Source organism: Oncorhynchus kisutch, linkage group LG12 (assembly GCF_002021735.2).
Source record: "Oncorhynchus kisutch isolate 150728-3 linkage group LG12, Okis_V2, whole genome shotgun sequence".
In the NCBI taxonomy this organism is placed as follows: Eukaryota; Metazoa; Chordata; class Actinopteri; order Salmoniformes; family Salmonidae; genus Oncorhynchus; species Oncorhynchus kisutch.
In genome coordinates this window covers 12118962-12139068 of record NC_034185.2, presented here as the reverse complement: position 1 = coordinate 12139068, position 20107 = coordinate 12118962, and the positions used below count along the sequence as shown (strand labels likewise).

General features: G+C 44.6%; 1 protein-coding gene across 2 annotated transcripts; it reads right to left on the bottom strand.

The window, feature by feature from the left end:
* Positions 1 to 2192: 2192 nt before the first annotated feature.
* On the bottom strand, positions 2193 to 19527 carry spint1b (serine peptidase inhibitor, Kunitz type 1 b). Of its 2 annotated transcripts, none has more exons than XM_031836897.1 (10): positions 18262 to 19527; positions 17407 to 17564; positions 16841 to 16982; positions 11373 to 11543; positions 9794 to 9826; positions 9466 to 9597; positions 6811 to 6861; positions 6367 to 6537; positions 5667 to 5726; positions 2193 to 3138 (listed from the first exon to the last, which is right to left on the bottom strand). In XM_031836897.1, exons 1-10 carry the CDS (start codon positions 18707 to 18709, stop codon positions 2954 to 2956), a joined length of 1551 nt encoding a protein of 516 aa, XP_031692757.1. In that variant the 5' UTR covers positions 18710 to 19527; the 3' UTR covers positions 2193 to 2953. The 2 variants fall into 2 exon arrangements, with proteins under 2 accessions (XP_031692757.1, XP_031692758.1); XM_031836898.1 differs by having other exon boundaries at positions 18295 to 19527.
* Between the last annotated feature and the right edge of the window lie 580 nt (positions 19528 to 20107).

Below are 20107 nucleotides of genomic sequence, written 5' to 3'. Positions count from 1 at the left end.
AGTGGGACTATTGTTTGTTTTTCAACAGGACAATGACCCTATGCACCTCCAGGCTACGTAAGGGCTATTTGACCAAGGAGAGTGACGGAGTACTGCATCAGATGACCTGGACTCCACAATCACCACAATCATCTCAACCCAAGTGAGATGGTTTGGGGGTGATTTGGACCGCAGAGTGAAGGAAAAGCAGCCAACAAGTGCTCAGCATATGTGGGAACTCCTTCAAGACTGTTGGAAAAGCATTCCAGGTGAAGCTGGTTGAGAGAATGGCAAGAGTGTGCAAAGCTATCATCAAGGCAAAGGGTGGCTACTTTGAAGAATCTAAAATATAGTTTGGTTTAACATTTTTAGCTACTACATGACTCCATGTGTTATTTCATAGTTTTGATGTCTTCACTATTAATTCTACAATGTAGAAAATAGTAAAATTAAAGAAAAACCCTTGAATGAGTAGGTGTGTCAAAACGTTCGACTGGTATTGTAAGTATTTCTTTATTTTAGTGGGGACAGTACAACATTTTTGAAATAGAAAATATTAGTGAAAAAATTATTTAGACATGAATTAATGCATATCTATAGCTTCCAGAATTTAATTTTTTTTATGGAGTACCAAAATGGCTGCGTGGATTCAAAACAGCGCCCCTGTTCGTCATCTACGGTTAAAACATATATCATTGATCTACAGTACGATCAGATTACCTTTGCCCCTTACTCTAACCTTAGAGTGAGTGCATTTAAAAAGCAACAAGAGCGTTCAAAAATGGCCTATGTGGCATCAATGTGAGACAGAAACAGTCATTCTAGTGTGAAAATATACTAGAAATTGTTAATAGTATAATGTTGGTCATAAAGTCCCTCTCGTCTAAATGGAGTTTGGAACATCCACGCTTCACCACGGTAAATGAAGGTTGGGTTTTAATTTGAATATGTACATTTGCCCACTAACATGGGGTGGACAGCTGTGGTGATTGCTCTCTATCCAATAGCATAGACAGGTACACAGACCTGCCCAGCAGTCTGACTTTGTTTCCCAAAGACATGTCGCACATTTTTTTACTTGAAAAATACTGCACCAAACACCTTAGTTAATATAAAATTACGCAACTAAAACATCCTCGGCATTGTTTTGTAAGGTAATTACAGATTTATTGAGTTCTTATATTCATTCTGGGGATTTGGAGGAAGTGAAAAGGGCTAGATAGGCTACAGTGTCTCAAGTGGGACAAACATTAACCAAACAGGGAATCAGTCAAGAAACACACCCCCCAAGACTGAAATCAACATTTTCTGATAAGCAAAAGAAAAACACTTGCCAATCAGCTTGTTCAGTGGCTCTTTAATAAAAACCATTGGGAGGGAGGAAAAAAATATATCTGAGTCTGGCCATCTGACCATAACTGGATGTCTACTCTAATTGGTGAACCCACTCTTCAGGAAGCCCACATACATTATCAAATCATTATACACAAGACACACTTTTCCATTTAAATCCAGGATTGTGTAATGCATTGCAACAAGCTCAGATTGCATTACCAAGCAGGAAGTCTAACATCTACAGGTGACCCTATTCTGGAGGTAAACAAACTAAGGGTAGGTCCACGCAAGTCAGGACCTGTCAGGAATCTTCAAATTGCTTGGGGAAAGTATACACTTAGGAGGAGAAAGCATACACAAGCTTAAGTCAAAAGCAATCATGAAGGCAAAATATAAATTTTGGCTTGTTATGCATTCGATTATGAAATTTGGGGAGGATTCAAAACTGTGTTTGCCTATTCAGAACAAGTAGGTGATTGTGTTACATACAATTCCATTTAAATTCTATGGACAATTTTGGATTGCTTTCACTCTAATAATCGGCACCCAGAACCAAATATGTCTCTAAGGAGAGATTACTTGAGGATATATCCTGAAGGATATTGACCAACCATATACCTCTATATACCGTAAATATAAGACAGCATGTGACTGGAGCAAGCTACGTAGGCTACTCCTATTCTACAGGCATGTAATTCCTAATCAAACTCGAAGAATTTTACATACTAATAATGGATAGTGGTTTGTGTCTATTGATTTGGAGTTGACAAATGATGCACAAGGCATATTGTGCATGCATTGGTGAAATATCGCCATCTAGTGACTAAACACACACATGTAAAGCCCTGTACATATTATATAGAAACACCACAACGTTCAATTATGGAATTACGATTTTATTACAGTTAAAAAGGAAACATGAAACACAAAAACATTTTAAAAAAACAGACACCTACCTTACAGTCTAGGTCATGGTTGTTACTTAAAGTAAGAAATGATTACAGTATGATAACAATTTAGTATATAGACACCCTGGTACATAATATTAGTAACAGAATCATTTCAGTAAGTAAAAATGTACATAGATCACTTATTGGTACCTACATTTAAATCTGGTATTCCTTATGAATTTATGACAAAACAAACGGCTAATGCAAACATCAACCCCAGCACCAATCACATTTTATAAATAAAAGTTTCAAAAAAACAAATCTTAAGAAAATCTGTAAGAAAAACCTAGTACAGAATTCTTCCCCCCTGAGAATGTGTTCCAAACAAAACACACTTATAAAAGCCCACACAGTTATAGTATTTGGATCTGTGCCCATGTCTCATACTTTTCGTTCACTCAAGCTCCGCAGAATGGTTTTGACAGAGCATGCTAATATATCATCAACTCCTTAATGCAAAATTCTGTGAAAGCAAAAACCGGTTGTCCAAGGAGGAGCCCAAGCAAGAGCCAAAGCTCTATTCAAATGAAATGTTGCTTAAAATCCTCACTTACTGACTGCATCTGGAGTTTGTAGACCTGTGTGGGAGATGTGTGTATATATTGGTCTGGTCTTGCTCTGGTTAGATCAGTATATACGCAAGAACACAATAAACCAAGGTCCTGAAAGACAGGCAGGTGCTAATTGTTTCAGACAGGCTTGGTGGTGGTGTTGTAGACCAGGGTGTCTCGTTCTTCGAAAGCCACATGGGGGATGTTGGTGGCCACGGGCTGGTGCTGAGAACGGTCCTTCCTGTGCTTCAGGAAGCAGTAACCCAGGGCAGCCAGCACTGCCATGATGGCTACCGATAACACTATAGCTATAGCGATGGAGCCTGGAACAAAATTATGAAGGTTTAGACCAGCGTTTAATCTGTTTAGTCGTCTAAACCAGTGTTTCTCACAGGATTTTTGTTCCGTACCTGCAATAACACACCTGATTCAACTTGTCAAGCCAATAATTGAATGAGATGTATTGGTGCATGCAGGCGAGAAGAATCATGTGAGAACCACTGGTTTAGGCAACTAAACAGAGACCAGAGGAAGATTCTGGTCTTTCCTCTGGAAAAGTGAAGTTACCCAAGTGTCCCCACTGTATATGGAATATAGTCTGGCTATGTACACTAGACAATGCTGGGAAAGCATAACATAGCAGACCAACTGACAAACTTTCAGCATGTTTTTCCACAACAAGAGATGACAGTGGAGGAGATAGACAGTGCTCGACTTGGACTGAAATAGGTTCCAGTACTGTTTATGTTAGGTGTAGAAGCTCCACAATACCTTTGAACTAATATTCTAGAAAGAGGAACCAGAGCTCAATCAGTAGAACATTTGAGGTGCTGGTACTCAGCTCCAGTGACCTCCCACCCAAGTCAAGTACTGTGTACAGACAGACAGGTTCTAACCCCCAGAGGAGGGAGGTACAGACAGGTTCTAACTCCCAGAGGAGGGAGGTACAGACAGGTTCTAACTCCCAGAGGAGGTACAGACAGGTTCTAACCCCCAGAGGAGGGAGGTACAGACAGGTTCTAACCCCCAGAGGAGGGAGGTACAGACAGGTTCTAACCCCCAGAGGAGGGAGGTACAGACAGGTTCTAACCCCCAGAGGAGGGAGGTACAGACAGGTTCTAACCCCCAGAGGAGGGAGGTACAGACAGGTTCTAACCCCCAGAGGAGGGAGGTACAGACAGGTTCTAACCCCCAGAGGAGGTAGGTACAGACAGGTTCTAACTCCCAGAGGAGGTAGACAGGTTCTAACCCCCAGAGGAGGGAGGTATAGACAGGTTCTAACTCCCAGAGGAGGTACAGACAGGTTCTAACCCCCAGAGGAGGTACAGACAGGTTCTAACCCCCAGAGGAGGTACAGACAGGTTCTAACCCCCAGAGGAGGTACAGACAGGTTCTAACCCCCAGAGGAGGGAGGTATAGACAGGTTCTAACTCCCAGAGGGAGGGAGGTACAGACAGGTTCTAACTCCCAGAGGAGGTACAGACAGGTTCTAACCCCCAGAGGAGGGAGGTATAGACAGGTTCTAACTCCCAGAGGGAGGGAGGTACAGACAGGTTCTAACCCCCAGAGGAGGTACAGACAGGTTCTAACCCCCAGAGGAGGTATAGACAGGTTCTAACCCCCAGAGGAGGGAGGTACAGACAGGTTCTAACTCCCAGGGGAGGGAGGTACAGACAGGTTCTAACCCCCAGAGGAGGGAGGTATAGACAGGTTCTAACCCCCAGAGGAGGTACAGACAGGTTCTAACCCCCAGAGGAGGTACAGACAGGTTCTAACCCCCAGAGGAGGTACAGACAGGTTCTAACCCCCAGAGGAGGTACAGACAGGTTCTAACCCCCAGAGGAGGGAGGTATAGACAGGTTCTAACTCCCAGAGGGAGGTATAGACAGGTTCTAACTCCCAGAGGGAGGGAGGTACAGACAGGTTCTAACCCCCAGAGGAGGTACAGACAGGTTCTAACCCCCAGAGGAGGTATAGACAGGTTCTAACCCCCAGAGGAGGGAGGTATAGACAGGTTCTAACTCCCAGAGGGAGGGAGGTACAGACAGGTTCTAACCCCCAGAGGTACAGACAGGTTCTAACCCCCAGAGGTACAGACAGGTTCTAACCCCCAGAGGAGGTATAGACAGGTTCTAACCCCCAGAGGAGGGAGGTACAGACAGGTTCTAACTCCCAGGGGAGGGAGGTACAGACAGGTTCTAACCCCCAGAGGAGGGAGGTACAGACAGGTTCTAACCCCCAGAGGAGGGAGGTACAGACAGGTTCTAACTCCCAGAGGAGGTACAGACAGGTTCTAACCCCCAGAGGAGGGAGGTACAGACAGGTTCTAACCCCCAGAGGAGGGAGGTACAGACAGGTTCTAACCCCCAGAGGAGGGAGGTACAGACAGGTTCTAACTCCCAGAGGAGGTACAGACAGGTTCTAACCCCCAGAGGAGGGAGGTACAGACAGGTTCTAACCCCCAGAGGAGGGAGGTACAGACAGGTTCTAACCCCCAGAGGAGGGAGGTACAGACAGGCTCTAACTCCCAGAGGAGGGAGGTACAGACAGGTTCTAACTCCCAGAGGAGGGAGGTACAGACAGGTTCTAACTCCCAGAGGAGGGAGGTACAGACAGGTTCTAACTCCCAGAGGAGGGAGGTACAGACAGGTTCTAACCCCCAGAGGAGGGAGGTACAGACAGGTTCTAACTCCCAGAGGAGGGAGGTACAGACAGGTTCTAACTCCCAGAGGAGGGAGGTACAGACAGGTTCTAACCCCCAGAGGAGGGAGGTACAGACAGGTTCTAACCCCCAGAGGAGGGAGGTACAGACAGGTTCTAACTCCCAGAGGAGGTACAGACGGGTTCTTACCGGACTCACTTTCCTCTTCCTCGTAGCGTTCAAACATTCCCCTTGCAAACACGTCATGTTCTATAGAGAAAAAGACACCCAGCCATTAAGAATAAATGCTTCATGCTGCATGACCTCAAAGCCTTTGAAAACTTTTGCTTGACCACACAGAGACTTAAAGGAGACGACCTGCAATAAATACAGCAGATCAAAATAGCACTACGTTGAACAATACAGTTGCAGGTAGAACTACCATAAATAGAACTGACATGATTCCTTCCTCTACATGTCAATGAAGCGGATCAGTTGAAAATAATATTTTAACATCTGAACATTCCCATAACATTTTACTGAACGCAGCCCTAAAGTGTAGCTCAGTTGTTCAAAGAGTGTCTCAAAGTAGGAGTACTGATTTTTATTTTATCTTTATTTAACTAGACAAGTCAGTTAAGATCAAATTCTTATTTTCAATGATGGCCTAGGAACAGTGGGTTAACTGCCTTGTTCAGGGGCAGAATGACAGATTTTTACCTTGTCAGCTCGGGGATTCGATCTTGCAACCTTTCGGTTACTAGACGAACACTCTAACTCCTAGGCTACCTGCCGCCCAGGATCTAGAATCAGGTCCTCCTAATCTTAAATCATTATGATCTAAAAGGCTAAACTGATCCTAGTCCAGCACTCTTACTCGGAGACTGAATACAGGCCTAGAGTTCTGTACCAGTCACGCCTTTGCAGGTCTCTTTGCAGCTCTCTTCCACGTCAAAGTTGTTGTCGTTGCCGTCACAGCCACCATATGTGAAGCGATTGCACTTCCTGTTGAGCGGGTCATAGTACCAGTGGGAGTGGCTGGCGCGGCATGGCCCCGTCCTGGGGGGCTCGGTGCAGCGGGCTGAGAGAGAGCAACAGACAGACAGAGATGTGATAAAGGTATTGTCCACTACAGGACTGTGTGGACTGGATACTTGGGTTGTGACTGTAGTAAGGGAACTAGGATTGGGCAAGGCATCTAGGGCTGGGACTATTGTAAGCACACTAGCGTTGTCACTGGTAAATAGGCTCGAGGTATGGGTACTAGGGCTGTAGTAGGATAAATGGTATTGCTTTGGTAAGGGTTTATAAGGGGCTATAGTAAGCTTGGGTGTGAAAATCGAAATCAACTCACCCCTGCTTTTGTCCACATGAATGTTCAGCAGACGAGTGAAGGTCTGGTTCACTGCCAAAACAAGCGTCATGTTATGTTGCTGTACAGACACAGCATGGGAACATTTAGGAGTTTGTTGTATCCATGAAGCGTACCTCAATCTTTTAAGAGTCACTCTTTATGGATGGTCTAAAACTAAGATGGTTTTGATCATGTGTGAGGTAAAGTGACTTGAGACTAGCAGACTTCCTTGTTTTCATTGCAGTTGATAAGTTTCAAGTAAATGTCACGTGCACAAGTACAGAGAAATGGCTTTCTTGCAAACTCTAAACCCAACAACACTGCAGTAATCAATATTGATGTAGCACTAAAAATAACACAAGGTAGAACAAAAACACACAACAAGTAAGTAAGAAGCTAGAGAGTATACTGGGTAAGTCAGCTCCAATACCATATTTACAATGTGCAGGGATACTGGAGTGATATAGGTAGATGTGTATAGATATTGGCATCAGGATACGATAAACAGTGTAGCAGCACCGTATATGATTGTGTGTGTGTGTGTATGTATATAGAGTCAGTATAAATGTGTGTGCATGTTGTGAGTGAGAGTGTGTGAGAGAGAGATCAGTGTGCGTGAGTGTGTAGAGTCAGTATAAATGTGTGTGAGAGAGAGATCAGTGTGCGTGAGTGTGTAGAGTCAGTATAAATGTGTGTGAGAGAGAGAGATCAGTGTGCGTGAGTGTGTAGAGTCAGTATAAATGTGTGTGAAGGAGAGAGATCAGTGTGCGTGAGTGTGTAGAGTCAGTATAAATGTGTGTGAGAGAGAGAGATCAGTGTGCGTGAGTGTGTAGAGTCAGTATAAATGTGTGAGAGAGAGATCAGTGTGCATGTTGTGTGAGAGAGAGAGATCAGTGTGCGTGAGTGTGTAGAGTCAGTATAAGTGTGAGAGAGAGAGAGATCAGTGTGCATGTTGTGTGAGAGAGAGAGATCAGTGTGCGTGAGTGTGTAGAGTCAGTATAAATGTGTGTGAGAGAGAGAGGTCAGTGTGCGTGAGTGTGTAGAGTCAGTATAAATGTGTGAGAGAGAGAGATCAGTGTGCATGTTGTGAGAGAGAGATCAGTGTGCGTGAGTGTGTAGAGTCAGTATAAATGTGTGAGAGAGAGAGAGAGATCAGTGTGCATGTTGTGAGAGAGAGATCAGTGTGCGTGAGTGTGTAGAGTCAGTATAAATGTGTGTGAGAGAGAGAGATCAGTGTGCGTGAGTGTGTAGAGTCAGTATAAATGTGTGTGAGAGAGAGAGATCAGTGTGCATGTTGTGTGAGAGATCAGTGTGCGTGAGTGTGTAGAGTCAGTATAAATGTGTGAGAGAGAGAGAGAGATCAGTGTGCGTGAGTGTGTAGAGTCAGTATAAATGTGTGAGAGAGAGAGAGAGATCAGTGTGCATGTTGTGAGAGAGAGAGATCAGTGTGCGTGAGTGTGTAGAGTCAGTATAAATGTGTGTGAGAGAGAGAGATCAGTGTGCGTGAGTGTGTAGAGTCAGTATAAATGTGTGAGAGAGAGAGAGAGAGAGAGAGATCAGTGTGCATGTTGTGTGAGAGAGAGAGATCAGTGTGCATGTTGTGTGAGAGAGAGAGAGATCAGTGTGCATGTTGTGTGAGAGAGAGAGAGATCAGTGTGCATGTTGTGTGAGAGAGAGAGAGATCAGTGTGCATGTTGTGTGAGAGAGAGAGAGATCAGTGTGCATGTTGTGTGAGAGAGAGAGAGATCAGTGTGCATGTTGTGTGAGAGAGAGAGAGATCAGTGTGCATGTTGTGTGAGAGAGAGAGAGATCAGTGTGCATGTTGTGTGAGAGAGAGAGATCAGTGTGCATGTTGTGTGAGAGAGAGAGAGATCAGTGTGCATGTTGTGTGAGAGAGAGAGAGATCAGTGTGCATGTTGTGTGAGAGAGAGAGAGATCAGTGTGCATGTTGTGTGAGAGAGAGAGAGATCAGTGTGCATGTTGTGTGAGAGAGAGAGATCAGTGTGCATGTTGTGTGAGAGAGAGAGATCAGTGTGCATGTTGTGTGAGAGAGAGAGAGATCAGTGTGCGTGTTGTGTGAGAGAGAGAGATCAGTGTGCATGTTGTGTGAGAGAGAGAGAGATCAGTGTGCATGTTGTGTGAGAGAGAGAGATCAGTGTGCATGTTGTGTGAGAGAGAGAGAGATCAGTGTGCGTGAGTGTGTAGAGTCAGTATAAATGTGTGAGAGAGAGAGAGAGAGATCAGTGTGCGTGAGTGTGTAGAGTCAGTATAAATGTGTGAGAGAGAGAGAGAGAGATCAGTGTGCATGTTGTGTGAGAGAGAGAGAGATCAGTGTGCGTGTTGTGTGAGAGAGAGAGAGATCAGTGTGCATGTTGTGTGAGAGAGAGAGATCAGTGTGCATGTTGTGTGAGAGAGAGAGAGAGAGATCAGTGTGCGTGAGTGTGTAGAGTCAGTATAAATGTGTGAGAGAGAGAGAGAGAGATCAGTGTGCATGTGTGAGAGAGAGAGAGAGATCAGTGTGCGTGAGCGTGTCGAGTCCTGTGAGTTTGCATAGAGACAATGCAAGAAAATGTAAATACAAAAAAGGTCAACTCAGATAGTCCGTGTAGCCATTTAAGTAAAAACTGCCGTGTGTACGTTTGTGTGTGGACTCACGTTTGTCGCAGGAAGCCTCGTCAGAGCCGTCGCTGCACTGAGTCACCGTGTCGCACTCCAGGTCTTCATCCAGACAGCAGCCGTTGTCACAAGTAAACTGACCAGAGTTACAGGGGGAGCCACAAACCTCCCCTAAACCACACACACACACACACTTAACGGAGATGTGGTGGATAGTATGTACGAATGCAAGTAAACACAGTTCATTCACCTTTTTTTATATGGTGAATAGTGTTTACGTTGTGTATAGTGTTTATATTGTGAAGTGTTTATATTGTGAAGTGTTTATGCGCCCATAAATGTGCATGTTAGCATTAACATTACTCACCTTCAGGCACGACAATACTTCTTCCTGATGCAGCTGTAGGATGAAAACGAGAGACAATAGATTCAACTTGCAAGACAGAATATGAAAAGACAGCCGGCTGCAGACAGGCAGACAGACAGCCCGCTGCAGACAGACAGACAGACAGCCGGCTGCAGACAGGCAGACAGACAGCCGGCTGCAGACAGGCAGACAGACAGCCGGCTGCAGACAGGCAGACAGACAGCCGGCTGCAGACAGGCAGACAGACAGCCGGCTGCAGACAGGCAGACAGACAGCCCGCTGCAGACAGACAGACAGACAGACAGACAGCCGGCTGCAGACAGGCAGACAGACAGCCCGCTGCAGACAGGCAGACAGACAGACACAGACAGACAGCCCGCTGCAGACAAACAGACACAGACAGACAGCCCGCTGCAGACAGACAGACAGCCCGCTGCAGACAGACAGACACAGACAGACAGCCCGCTGCAGACAGACAGACAGACAGACAGCCGGCTGCAGACAGACAGACAGACAGACAGACAGCCCGCTGCAGACAGACAGACAGACAGCCCGCTGCAGACAAACAGACACAGACAGACAGCCCGCTGCAGACAGACAGACAGACAGACAGCCCGCTGCAGACAGACAGACAGACAGACAGCCCGCTGCAGACAGACAGACAGACAGCCCGCTGCAGACAGACAGACAGACAGACAGCCCGCTGCAGACAGACAGACAGACAGACAGCCCGCTACAGACAGACAGACAGACAGCCCGCTGCAGACAGACAGACAGACAGACAGCCCGCTGCAGACAGACAGACAGCCCGCCCGCTGCAGACAGACAGACAGCCCGCCCGCTGCAGACAGACAGACAGCCCGCTGCAGACAGCCCGCTGCAGACAGACAGACAGCCCGCTGCAGACAGCCCGCTGCAGACAGACAGACAGACAGACAGCCCGCTGCAGACAGACAGACAGACAGACAGCCCGCTGCAGACAGACAGACAGACAGACAGCCCGCTGCAGACAGACAGACAGACAGACAGACAGCCCGCTGCAGACAGCCCGCTGCAGACAGACAGACAGACAGCCCGCTGCAGACAGACAGCCCGCTGCAGACAGACAGCCCGCTGCAGACAGACAGACAGCCCGCTGCAGACAGACAGCCAGCCCGCTGCAGACAGACAGCCAGCTGCAGACAGACAGCCAGCCCGCTGCAGACAGACAGCCAGCCAGCCCGCTGCAGACAGACAGCCAGCCAGCCCGCTGCAGACAGACAGCCAGCCAGCCCGCTGCAGACAGACAGCCAGCCAGCCCGCTGCAGACAGACAGCCAGCCCGCTGCAGACAGACAGCCAGCCCGCTGCAGACAGACAGCCAGCCCGCTGCAGACAGACAGCCAGCCCGCTGCAGACAGACAGACAGCCAGCCCGCTGCAGACAGACAGACAGCCAGCCCGCTGCAGACAGACAGACAGCCAGCCCGCTGCAGACAGACAGACAGCCAGCCCGCTGCAGACAGACAGACAGCCAGCCCGCTGCAGACAGACAGACAGCCAGCCCGCTGCAGACAGACAGCCCGCTCCATCTCATTGTACCTGACACGCCGTGGCAGGCGTCGGAGCACTCCTGCAGGGAGAGGTAGTTGTTGCGGTTCCCCTTGCAGCCCCCGAAGATGAACTCCTCGCACTTCTCTGACGCACCATTGTAGTGCCACCTAGGGAATGCTCCTCGACAGTGACCCACCTTTTTGGGGACCAGACAGTGACCTGGGCAAGCAGACAGACAAGTCAGAGATGATTATGGAGGGTTAATATTGGTTTGATTAAATTATATATATTTTTTACAACTTTACATGAGATACATAGGTAAATGATCTATGCTTTACATAGCATGGCTGTAATGTGAATGTATTGCACCTGCCATTTATATAAGCTGTTCGTGATAATGGATCCCTCTGTTTTACCATAATGCAAAACTGTCTAAGCCCTCGGTCAGTCGACAACAGCCAAGGTAAGTAGAAATTCACGCCAATGTGTATTTTGAGTGTACTATCCCTTCGACACACTTCACCATGTCAACAAATGTGTTTTTATCCAAAGTCCAGCAACCTGAGCAGCTAAACAGTTGAACATTATACTGTAGCTCTACAGTACACAGTGCTTCCCTTTAAACCCACAACATGCTTATTGCAGCCGACAGGACACCAATGCCACCATTAGAGGAGGTCTGTGACCGTACCCTTACATTTACCCATGCACACCGTTTAGGTTCATGGTGGAATGTCAACAAGGGTGTGTTCAGGAGAGTCATCGTTCCAGAACGTTGAGAGAGAAATGTATAGAACATACAGTGGGGGTTCCAAAATGTTTTAGATCCTTGATAACAGATAGAGGGGCAAAGATCATAGGTCCCAACACATGCTAACCTCTCACCATTACCAATAACAGGGAAGGTTAGCATGTCTTGGGGGTATGATCCCTGTATCTCACTCATTATTCACGATTCATTCAGGATTATCCATAATCATGGTAGCATCTAACATTAATGTAGACATCTTTATTTACAATAAAAGTGGCTCTAAAATGAAACAATACATTATTTCCCCATTTCTATTAGGCACAAAATAATCTGAAACACAACCAAAACAAACAGCAAATGCATCCAACAAGTTTGTAGAGTCACAATCATTGCGTGCTAGGAATATGGGACCAAATACTAAAGACTTGACTACTCCATTTATAAGAATCTTTAGGGGTGTCAATCATTTGGACCCCTACCTTTGAGAAAAAAATTATTAGTTGTTAAACAATCTTAAAATATAAAATAGAATTTCTCCCAAAGAAATTCTGACCATATAATATAGCCCAGTATTTGAATAATTTATTATATAAGAGGTCATTATTGCGCATCTTTAAATCAAGGGTTTCAATCATTTCAGACCAGGTGTGTCAGCTGTGCCCCTCCAGGTGTGCCCCTCCCACTCAATAAAAGACACACACCATTGTCTGGCCCTCATGAGTGGGAGGGATATATTAGACAACAAAGGACACAAGGGGAGAGTGTGACAACCAACAAGGTACTAGCTTACAGGCCTGGGAATCTCCAGTTCTCATGGGACCGATTTTTAAAAAATATATATATATATATTTAAATGTATTTAGCTAGACATGTCAGTTAAGAACAAAGTCTTATTTAAAATGACGGCCTAGGAACAGTAGGTTAACTGCCTTGTTCAGGGGCAGAACGACAGATGTTTACCTTGTCAGCTCGAGGATTCGATAGAGCAACCTTTCGGTTACTGGCCCAACGCTCTAACCACTAGGCTACCTGCCCAGGCCTGGGCAATTCCAGTCCTTGGGGGCCTGATTGGTGTCACACTTTTGCCCCAGCTAACACACCCGACTCCAATAATCAACTAATCATGATCTTCAGTTAAAAATACCATTAGTTTAAATCAGGTGTTTTCACTAGGGATGGGGGAAAGTGTAACACCAATCAGGCCCCGAGGACTGGAATTGTCCAGGCCTGTGACTAGCACGTGACAGAAGCCAGGCGTAATAGCTTTACGAATTCCAAATCAGGCCCTCGTGGCCTAGCCCCTATTCCTAGGCACTCTGGGGAAATACAAAGGAATTGGATAGGTTTAAAAAGATAGGCTTGGTGGAATTGTCATATACATCTTATACCCATTTAAACATTTCAGATTTCTAGGGGTACTTAGGAAGGGAACTGTTTCGTTCAACAAAACTGACTTAAATAGGGGCTAACACTGAGCATGAATTCATCTGGCATTTCCACTTGTTACCATATTGGACCGGTCACTCAGCACAGCTATGATGGAGTGATATGAACGCAACAATTAATTCATCTATACTATCAAACCTTATAATAGCAACCAACCAAGTGTTGGCCCAACCCTATAGAAACATGGTCCCAAGCTCTGGAGAAAGTCTCTCCACTACAGGGAAATGTTATTCAAAAGGGCCGGATAGGTTGTAGTAGTTGCTATGACTAACGGTTTTGTATTTGTAACATTTATTTCACTGGAACCCCTGCATGGCCATATTTGCTCTTCTTGCTGTAGCATCTGTTGACACCGGTCTACTGTCTGTTGACACCGGTCTACTGTCTGTTGACACCGGTCTACTGTCTGTTGACACCGGTCTACTGTCTGTTGACACCGGTCTACTGTCTGTTGACACCGGTCTACTGTCTGTTGACACCGGTCTACTGTCTGTTGACACCGGTCTACTGTCTGTTGACACCGGTCTACTGTCTGTTGACACCGGTCTACTGTCTGTTGACACCGGTCTACTGTCTGTTGACACCGGACCGGTCTACTGTCTGTTGACACCGGTCTACTGTCTGTTGACACCGGTCTACTGTCTGTTGACACCGGTCTACTGTCTGTTGACACCGGTCTACTGTCTGTTGACACCGGTCTACTGTCTGTTGACACCGGTCTACTGTCTGTTGACACCGGTCTACTGTCTGTTGACACCGGTCTACTGTCTGTTGACACCGGTCTACTGTCTGTTGACACCGGTCTACTGTCTGTTGACACTCCATTTTGGGGGCTTCCCGCTTTTCCTTTGCTGTACTCAGGAAAGTTTACAGATTTTTTTCTTTCTTTCTACTGAGATAGAAAAATGTACAATCTGTAAACAATTTCATGTTCCAAAACTCGCAGGAATATCTCTCCCGGTCTGTGACATAACCTTTTCATTGGTATTAGCAACAACATTCTGTGGAACTTTCAAGGAGGGCTGGGCCAATAAACTTTTCCACTCCTATCGGTAGTAAAGTAGAGGGTTGTGTAAGGGCACCCTAGTCAACCTTTGTCTGTCTCGGTCTGTGTGAGCCTGTCTGTGTGAATGCCTGTCTGTCTGTCTGTGGTCTCACCTGGGAAAGTGGCTGATATGACTCAACTGTGAATCACGCCAGACCTGTTCTCATCCTAGCTTGGCAGGGGAGTGGTCACACGGTTATCTCCTTGTGTTGGGTGTCAAGTACACGTTTTGAAAGCTACGAGCTTGACTTAAAAATGGTCAATGGTTGGAAATAAACCATTTTATTCACAAACCATTGAGAGCACCTAATGATGTTGATTGCAATTGAAGTACTGTATCGAAGTTGTTTGGCCCAAGCGTCAATAAAATTAACATTTTTCTTTAACTAAAACCCAAGCCCATGTTAACCAGTAACAAAATAAGGCCCTGCCTTCATGTTAACTTTAGCTTACACATGATCCACATTAAAATGGTGTGTGTGGCACCAATCTTAACCTCCTGCAGGGTAGAGGACTATACTTAGCTAACTGGAAACCAAAGACCAGGTTTGTCTAGGAGTAGTTCAAAGGATGACATTCATTTATACTGAACAACAATATTAACACAACATGAAACCATTTTACTGAGTTACAGTTCATAAGAAAAGCAGTCAAATCAAATAAAAAGAACTATGCCCTAATCTATGGATTTCACATGACTGGGCAGGGACGCAACCATGGGTGGGCCTAGGCCCAGCCAATCAGAATGATTTTAACCCCCCAAAAAGGCTTTATTGCAGACAGAAATATTCCAGTTTCATCAGCTCTCCGGGTGGCTGATTTCAGACAATCCCGCAGGTGAAGAAGCCAGATGTGGAGGTCATGGGCTGGCGTGGTTACACGTGGTCTGCGTCTGTGAGGCCAGTTGGACCTACTGCCAAATTATCTAAAACATCGTTGGAGGCGGCTTATGGTTGAGCAATTAAAATTAAATTATCTGGCAACAGCTGGTGGACATTCCAGCAGTCAGCATGCCAATTGCATGCTCCCTCAAAACTTGAGACATCTGTGGCATTGTGTAGTGACAAAACTTCACATTTTAGAGCGGCCTTTTGACCCCAGTACAAGGTGAACTTGTGTAATGATCATGATGTTTAATCAGCTTCTTGATATGCCACACCTGTCAGGTGGATGGAATATCTTGGCAAAGGAGAAATGCTCACTAACAGGAATATAAAGACATTTGTTCAATTCTTTTTAGATAAATAAGCTTTTTCTGTGTATGTAAAATTTCTGGGATAATTTTTTTCAGCTTATGAAACACTTTGCATGTTGAGTTTATATTTTTGTTCAGTATAGATATCATTGGTGCGTCAATCCACAAGGCTAGTGTGCTGGAATAGTGTTTCGCAACCTTTTGTACAGACTGGCAAACTATATGATTTTTCTTGTGTAATATATACAATTTAGCAGACTCTTTTATCCAAAGCTACTTACTGTCATGCGTGCATAGATTTTTATAGCTGGTCCCGGGAATCAAACCCACTATTCTGGGGTTGCAAGCACCATGCTACATACCAACTGAGCTACTGTGTGTCAGTGACAGGCAACAGATTACAGCTACAGTGTGGGTATAGCCTACATGAGATTATGGACAAAAGAGAGAGATTATTTTAAAATTTGTCAAATGGCAGCCAAGCATCAATCATCATGTCACCAGAATAAGACCCTTGATATTTATTGGAAAGGAGCATCAAGCTCATCACCTTGCACTTTCACCCCCCTGTGAAGTTCATCATCACTTATTTCCTCTGTAATCTAATTTAACTAGGCAACCAAGTTAAGAACAAACTATTCATTTACAATGAGGGTCTACCCCGGCCAAACCCGGACTGCAGTGACACCTATTGCACTGCGTTGCAGTGTCTTAGACCACTCAGGAGCCTAATAAACTGCATGCTTTCCCCGAGTCGTAGTGGGAGGACCGGACCACACAACATATTGTGTGACTCCAAGTTTACTTCCATATGATGGTTATTATATCAATTTTTGCGCATAAAAGCGTTTCCACTGACATTTCTCACATAATACATTTTACCGACATGCCTCGTCTAATGTTCTTTGTTTTGTCGACATTTGGAAAGTTTACCGACAAATTGTCTGTTTCCATCAGGCCTGTTTTTTTTAAATCTGACGTAAAAAGGTTGGCTGGAAACCTAGTTATTGACAGCTTTGAAACACATACTCAGTGTTTAATAACATGGACATTTCACATGACCACAATTCAGTACTCACCCTCAGACTGTTCTGGAGTAAGGACGAGGACAGAGACCTTATCCATGGCTGATTGGTTGCTGGAGTCGGTGACCTTTAGCTGGAAGACGTACATCCCAGGTTTCAGGTTGCTCAGCATCACCTGATCCTTCAGGTCCGTTTTCTGGAAGAAAAAGGATTAGAGAAGAATACAACTGTGCCCGTACCTGACTTTTACATTTCTATCCATCCATCTATCTATATGAAAACTAGCATTTAAGCTGGACCAATGCTTGATCAGTGTTTTTATTCAGATGATTAAACTCACAAAGACATTTGAAGGCAAATGTGCATATATATTCTGTATTTTTACCAGGCAGCAAGACCACACCATTAAAACATGAAGCACTGTTCTGAATAACAACAATAGATTATACATTGGCTAATGAAGAAAATGAGGGTATGATGATGAAGAGTATGTGTTGAGCATGTAATGTATAGTACTAATTTTTTTATCCAGCAATACTATGTTCCCAAGACTATTTCCCCTCTGGGATAACAACTTGTAGCATTGTTATTATTATGAGGATGACGGTTGATGCCCTCACCGTAATGTCCACCGTGCTGTCCCCCTTCACAAGGCTCCACTTGTAGCTAGTTATCACTTTGTCATCCCAGCTCTCAATGCCATTCAATGTCACCGTGTCGTTGGGTTGGACCACGATGTCCCGGCCCGCTTTGGCAGTGGGGAACTTATCCTCATCACCTGAGAGCAGCCATACCAATCAGCAAAATAATTACCATCAAAACAATCATAATAATATATTTGCACTGAGATTCTTAATTTTTTCCTGTCCCAGCACCAAACACACACAAAAGAAATCACAGTAGGACACAAGCAGGAGATGGGGTGGATAACATTTAGGTTGTGGGGGTTAGTATTAGTAATTATCAGTAAGAATGGGCTTTGATGGGCTGGTTTCTAGATTTAGCCTATATTACTGGAAGAAAAATCTCTTTAAAAGGGGAAATCTGCAATAGATATAGATTTTTGGACATATAAATTAACAATATGAATTGACTCTTGAAGAACAACTTAAAATAGCTCATGCTTAGGTCAACTGTTGTACCCCATCAGAACCCAAAATATAAGCATGTTTTAATCCAATGTTTGTATACAAAGTAAATGCAAACCAACCCTGTAAACCCTCAAAACACGATACAAACTATAATGTTGATATCATGGCTGGGCAGTACTTGCATCCACAGCTCTGTCAATGAACTTGAGTGGCTCCATTTCTCCAGCTTGTTAGTGGAACAGAGGTGGGGACTATACTTTATTGTTTCAACTCCTGATTGACGATTTAAATCGCCATTAAACATGCTTGGTCAAAGACTATGCTTATTCATGTGTGTCTGGGAAACTGGTTCGTAGGCCTACAAGACTATAAAGCAATGACTACCTGGAACTGGAGTGAGTCGAGTCTTGATCTTACCACGGGTGCTTTCGGGTCCTCCCAGGTAATCTTCATAGACGGAGTCCAAAATGTAATTTGTGAATCCCACTTTGTTCACAAACCTGCAGACATACTCTCTCTTGTACAGGCAGTTAAACAGAAAACATGTTTTAACCGAGCCTTTCTCTGCACCATTCTCAATCAGAGCCAAGTTGCAATTGGAGTCTTGGCAACAATAGTCAACACAGTCTTCAGCTTGGGTTACAGTTGGGGACGAGATGAAACTGGCTCCTACTTTGACAGAGTCTTCAGTGTCTAGCACAAAGTTTACATTGCCCACATTGAAATTCCCGGCGCAGCCTTCTCCATTTGTAACCTGTGCGTTGTCTTGGCAGACTATTGACAGGAGCAACAGCGCGGATCCTAATATTGACCCAATACACAGAGCCGTCATTATTGCCGTTACTTGAAAGACGTAGCCTACCGAACAATAGCCTACGACACAACGAAGGTAAATGCAGTCAAATGTTGTTTTATGTTTCCTCTCGGTTTCCGTGTGAATTACTCCTATAAACACTATTTGGACAAAGGTTCAACGCCCATTCCGTCTCCAAAATGTCTTATTTAATTTCAAACAAGATATTCCATGAATTTCCCCAACACAGAACGTGCGACATGAAATTAGTTCAATAGTCGACAAACAACACGGGTTATAGCAATACGTATGTATTTAGCTGAAAAACAAACAAGATAGGCTATAATCTTATTTCTATGTTCTTTGTTTAAAATCCAAGTAAAGAGAGTACCTCACGCGATTAAATCACTCAGCAATGTTGGGTGTTTTCATTCGCAAGAAAGGCCAACAATTTAACTTAAACAAAATTCTCAGGTGTGTCCATAGAGATAGATAGAGGACTCATCTATATCTGTGCTATTATATCGTCGGTGAACGCATGAGCAGCGCCATTGAGGTTTTACAACCCATAGGAATCCCCACCCAGTTGACTAGGTTACTTTGAAATGGCGTAAGCATGGTGGAATCCCTCAGTGGTAATGTCCATGATGAATACTCTATCTATCTCTATGGGTGTGTCATACCTGTGAAATCCAGGAAGTGAAATGTTGTACTGACGTTGATGTGGGCGGTAGAGTTTCGGTGGACTGTTGCTTCTGTCACATCAGGCTGGGTGCCCTTTGTATTTCATGACTTCAACATCCCTCCTCTATTGTCAATATATCATTTCATTTTTCAATAAACCATTTGTCATTGTCAATAAATAGTCTGTCATGTGTATTTATTTTGTGCACAATTATTTCCAACAAAACTTGGAATAACACTTTTAGAGGTGAAATTATTTTACTTCAATAATACACCCCAGCCTCTACTCCTTTCACTTCCCTTATTCCAATAAATATTCACGTGAAAATGTTCATCATCTAGCATATGTTAGGAAAAAAAAATGCATGTTTGGTTCCAGGTAGAACCCTTTTGGGTTCCATGTAGAATAGTCATTTTCACAGAGGGTTCTACATGGAACCCAAAAGGGTTCTCCAATGGGGACAGCTGAAGAACCCTTTTGGACCCATTTTTTCAAAGATGGTATTTTATTTTATTTATTTTTTATTGATCCTTTATTTAACTAGGCATGACGAGGCATGACGACACAGCCTGTATGAAAACTCTTGTTCATTGGTACGGTTTCTTATGAAAGTGGTTAATGGTTTAGATGCCTTAGAATGATTGACGTCCTAAAACAGTTGGTCTTTGATTCCACAGGCAGACATGTCTAGTAACACTGCACATTGTATTGTCAAGAGACAAAAGAGACATTGTGTGGTCTTTTTTTTCATC